This window comes from Lactuca sativa, chromosome 2 (genome assembly GCF_002870075.4).
Source record: "Lactuca sativa cultivar Salinas chromosome 2, Lsat_Salinas_v11, whole genome shotgun sequence".
In the NCBI taxonomy this organism is placed as follows: Eukaryota; Viridiplantae; Streptophyta; class Magnoliopsida; order Asterales; family Asteraceae; genus Lactuca; species Lactuca sativa.
The window spans coordinates 82,397,633-82,402,837 of record NC_056624.2 but is presented as its reverse complement, the minus strand read 5'-3'; the positions used below and the strand labels follow the sequence as shown (position 1 = coordinate 82,402,837).

At 42.0% G+C, this 5,205-nt stretch overlaps 1 protein-coding gene across 1 annotated transcript; it reads left to right on the top strand.

Moving 5' to 3' along the window:
• The first annotated feature begins 3,137 nt into the window (after positions 1–3,137).
• Positions 3,138–3,869, top strand: LOC111898198 (uncharacterized). Its single transcript, XM_052768857.1, has one exon. The coding sequence runs from the start codon at positions 3,138–3,140 to the stop codon at positions 3,867–3,869; it is 732 nt and encodes a 243-aa protein (XP_052624817.1).
• Positions 3,870–5,205: the final 1,336 nt, after the last annotated feature.

The following is a 5,205-nucleotide window of genomic DNA, read 5'->3' as shown; positions in this document are numbered from 1 at the left end:
TCCTATCTTCACCCCATATATGGTGGATGATGGATCTTGGGGATTACATGTGGCAAAAGATCATGGAAACCCTAAAAGGGAGAATGATGATTTTATGTGCTTATGTTTATTTTCATGTTGATTATTATTACATCCTTGTGGCTAAATGAAATCCTAATGATCCCTAACCCTTTTTAGTACCACCATTATCATGGGGACTGAATTGGGATGATGAACACATCTTAAAATGTGTTTCAAAAGGAGAAGGATGGATAAGCCAAAAAGGAATCACGGGTGGCTACGATTCTGTTTTCCATCAGATCTGTAGTCATTTTGTAAAAATCATATCTGGAGATCTAGAACTCAAACGGACCCCAAATCAGTTCCAAAAGTTCACAAATTGAGTTGTCTAACTTTTGTAAGAAGGCCAACCTCACTGATAAGGGCTTTATCTATGTGAAAGAATGACATCTTTGCTGTTAGGTCTGATCCGGGTCTGTTCTGATATGTCATTTTGTTTTCATCATTTCTAAGGCTTGGAAAAGGATCCAGAGTGATTCCAAGTTTCTATATGTTCCTTATATTATGAATTTAAGATCTGGAGAATATGGGGTGTTATTTCCAATTATAAATTGGTTATAATGGATCCACACTCCAGGTCAGTGGGCAGTCACCAGCTTTTGCTAGTGCTGTGATTGTCCACAATGTGAATTTTATATCTGGAGTTTGAGAGATGTTTTTCATTCAATTCCAACTCTGAGACTTTCACTTGTATGTCCTTTACTCCTCTTAATTTTCTTTTGGACTAATTCTACTCACAAGTTGGGTAGAATTGGCCAACATCACTTGACTGTATTGTTGGAGACAGAAGTGATACACCATTTTGTAAAATTCATATTTAATTCATCTTTTGGAGTTAGAATGAGTTCTTTATAGTTGTGGAATCCAGAGCAATCATAGTTTCCTATAAAATTTATTTAAAGCTATCTTTCTGTTTTAGATTTTGGAGTAAATCCGTTTTGAACAGCAGGTCTGTTTTAGAGACCTTGCTGTGATTACTCTTTTCTCAACTCATAGCTTTGTTACTTCTCCTTTCTAACCTTTAGTCCTTCTTAGGCGAGGTTTGGAAGTTTGCTCAAGCTTGGTAGCATTATTTGATTGTTAGCCATCCTTAATACTCACTCAAGGTGAGTTCTCTCACACCTTTGTATTGATGATTGTGTTTGCTAGTTAGCTCGTGTGTGATTAATTATTTGAATTTATACTATATAAGTATTGTTTTAATTCGTACATGTGCACTGTATGTAACTAATTATGGATATGGGGACACCACCAAAGGATACGGATTTACCGGTGCGGTGGGTAGGTAAGATCACCAACGTAATACTCTTCGTGAGGTGCGGTGATTAGGGCCAAATGATACGGGATCTTCCCGGTGCGGTTCAAACCTACAAGTCCTTCTCGTAATATAGACATTGATTCGTTCTTTGCCTTTATCATTATAATTGGAAAATGGATTAGGGCTAGTAAATATGAATGTTAGTACAATGTCTGTGTTTGAATTCACTAAGCTTTGTGCTTACGTTTTTCCCTTATAACTTTTCAGGTGTTAAGATTAAAGAGGCTAAGGCTTGACATGGAGCATCGGGACATCGCTACTAGTTATTTTGTTGGGACCTTATTATTATTATTACTTCCGCACTTATTTTATATGATTATTAAGTTGATGGATTATGTTATGACTATTTCAGTTGTTTTAATTTAATTTAAGATGGGTTTTAAAAGTTTAAAATTTTTGCAAAAAAAAATTGGGTGTCACAAGTTGGTATCAGAGCCACAGTTTGAGGGAACTAGGCATTCTTGTGGATGTTCTAGACTCAAATTTGAGGCTCTATAAGAGTTTATTTTCTTTTAAAAATATTTTTCAAACTTTCTGAAGACTAGTAGTGAAAGATGTCGCGGTGTACCAGTCAGCCAGCCAAGTAAGCCTTATTTCTTATGTTAAATGTTTATGTTAAATTGTTGACTATGAATTGGATTCTACTAGCCTTAAAATATTAGATTACACACTTAGTTAGTGTTAACATGTGAGAGAGTTGTAAAATTAACGGCTAGAGCGAACTGGAAATTTTGAAACTAGACGCGAATGCGAAATTGGAACTTGTGTGGAAGGTAGTAGAAGGGCCCTTACTATTTGAAACATCGGTGCCGGTTTCGAGTCGGGGCAAGGTTGAAAAATTTTCGGCAAGCTGAGTGTTTTGTCTTCCTAGAAATATCTAGGCTGAATTGTTTCTAAGATTTTCCTTCTTCTGTGGATACCAATGGCTCCGCCTGCTCGACTTAATCAACTCCAAATGGAGCAAGTTAGGGATATTGTCGCTGAGGAATTCAATAACGGTTTCAACGAACTAATCCTGGGTGTGACCAACGACATAATCAACCAATTCGGTGCTCTTCTGGATGAGCGTCTCGCGGCTATTCCCGGGGAAGCGTTACTGTCTCTGCCTGTTCAGGATTCGGCATACTACTTCGAGAAGTTCAACAAGTGTAGCTCTCCTCTTTGGAATGGTGAATCCGACCCAGTTGCTACTAAGCCCTGGGTGTCAGATATTGAGGGCGCCTTCATAAGTGTTGGGTGTCCGGACTAGTACAAAGCAGTGATCGCCATGAATCAGCTGTGAAAAAGGGGAAAGACATAGTGGAACACCATCTATTGAACGAAGACGAAGTGAGGGCCATGTCTTGGGCCCAATTTGTGGAGAGGTTCGAGGCACAATATGTGCCTAAGGTGGAGCAGCAGCGGATGCAGCAAGAGTTCATGGCCTTACAGCAGACTACCGAATCCGTTAGTGACCTGAACGCCAAGTTCTTGGAGATGCTATCTTTTTGCCCCTCGTTTGCTGGGAACGAGGCCTGGTTAGTCAGCCGGTACACGGCCATCCTACGTATCAAGATTCGGGAATTTGTTAGCATGCAGAAGTTCTCGAATTTATCTGCGATCATGAATGTAGCGTGGAGGAGGGAAGTCGAGTTACAGACCCAGTCCAAGAGGAAGGCCAATGACACCTCTTCCAAGACATCCAGAGATGCCCAGAAAACGCAAAAGCAGGGTAGTAAGTCAAGGTATGAGTATAGGACGTCTTCAGGGCGAGAAAAATATGTTGATATGCTACAACTACAAAAAGCTAGGGCATCATTGGAAGAATTGTAGGGATCCCCCTGCGAGTGCAGTACCTCATATTACTTCTACAATTTCCGTCTGCTATCACTGCAACGAGACGGGACACAAGAAGCCTGAATGCCCGAAGTTGAAGACTGGTAAAGGAGACAGGGGTACAAATCCTGCAATTGCATCATCCTCTAAGGGAACCATTATGGTGACACGAGGTCGTGCTCACCAGATGACTGTGGAGGAGCCGGTGATTACAACGACAGTGGCAGACACTTATTTGCTAGATTCCAAGCCCGATGTTGTTATGTTTGATAGCGGTGCTACCCATTCTTTTGTATCTCACACGTTTATTAATCGTTTGGGGCGTAGTATCGGAAAATTGGCTCACCCAATGGTTGTCGATGTTGTCGACAACCGCACTATTTATGTCACTGATGTCTATCGGGGTTGCACTCTCGAGTTTTTTGGAGTTGAATTCCCTATTGATCTTATCCCTATTGCGATGCGAGAGCTCTGCGTTATCGTAGGCATGGATTGGCTTGATGCGTTTGATGCGGAAATCCACTGTCGTAAGAAGCAAGTTCGTGTTCGAAACCCTAGAGGTGGAGAACTTATTATTCAGGGAGACATTCCCCGCCTGGCTATGGCTTCTTGCTCTTCTGCTATAGCACTAGACGACGTTCCTATCGTTTCCGACTTCAACGATGTCTTTCCGTAGGAACTCCCTGGCTTGCCACCTGTTCGGCAAGTGGAGTTTCGCATTGATTTGGTGTCAGGTGCGACTCCGGTAGCGAAATCTCCTTACCGCTTGGCACCACCTGAAATGAAAGAGCTCCAAGATCAACTTCAAGAACTAAGTGATAAAGGGTTTATACGGCCAAGCTGCTCGCCTTGTGGTGCTCCTATTCTCTTTGTGAAGAAGAAAGATGGATCCCAGCGAATGTGTATTGATTATAGGGAGCTAAACAAGCGCACGATAAAGAATAGGTACCCATTGCCACGTATTGACGATCTTTTCGATCAGCTTCAGGGAGCATCTTGGTTTTCCAAGATTGATTTACGTTACGGTTACCATCAGATGCGGGTTCGTGCAGAAGACATTGAGAAAACAGCATTCCGTACTCACCCTCTGACATTGAGAAAACGGTATTAAGGTCGATCAAGCCAAGGTTAATGCGGTTAAACAATGGAAGATTCCAAAAACACCTTCTGAAATTCGCAGTTTCTTGGGTTTAGCCGGTTATTACCGGAGGTTCATTGAAAATTTCTCTAAAATCGCCTTACCACTCACCCGATTGACCAAGAAATCAATGAATTTCGTTTGGGGCCCGGAGCAGCAGCTGGCGTTTGATGAGCTAAGGAAACGATTGTGTGATGCTTCGATTTTGGCCTTACCTGATGGGGTTGAGGATATGGTGGTTTACTGTGATGCATCGCTTCAAGGTCTTGGTGCCGTGTTAATGCAACGAGATAGGGTGATAGCCTATGCCTCCCGACAGCTGAAACCCCACGAACGAAACTACCCCACTCATGATTTGGAGCTTGGGGATGTTGTTTTCGCTCTTAAGATTTGGAGACACTATCTCTATGGAGTGAAGTTTATCATATACACTGACCATAAGAGTCTAAAATATTTGTTCGAGCAGCGGGATTTGAATATGAGGCAGATCCGATGGTTGGATGTGGTAAAAGATTATGATTGTGAAATTCACTACCACCCCGGTAAAGCTAATTTGGTAGATGATGCTCTCAGTCGTAAACAATCTGCCGAACCGATTCGAGCTAAGTGTCTCCGGATCACGATGGTGTCGTCTTTGTTAGATCTAATCCGGGACGCCCAAAATACGGCAATACTGGAGGAAAACATCAGGCGTGAGAAGATTGGGAAAGAGTTGCCTAAGATGGAACGAGACGGGCGGGGTTTGCTTACTCGCTACGGTAGGGTTTGGGTTCCATATACCAGGGGAAATCGGAAAACCCTAATGGATGAGTCTCATAAGTCAAAATTTTCTATCCATCCTGGTGCTACTAAAATGTATCGGGACCTTCATGAG

What these genes read in the sequence shown, in the direction of transcription:
- LOC111898198 (XM_052768857.1), top strand. Translation starts at nt 3,138, where the DNA reads ATGTTGATATGCTACAACTACAAAAAGCTAGGGCATCATTGGAAGAAT.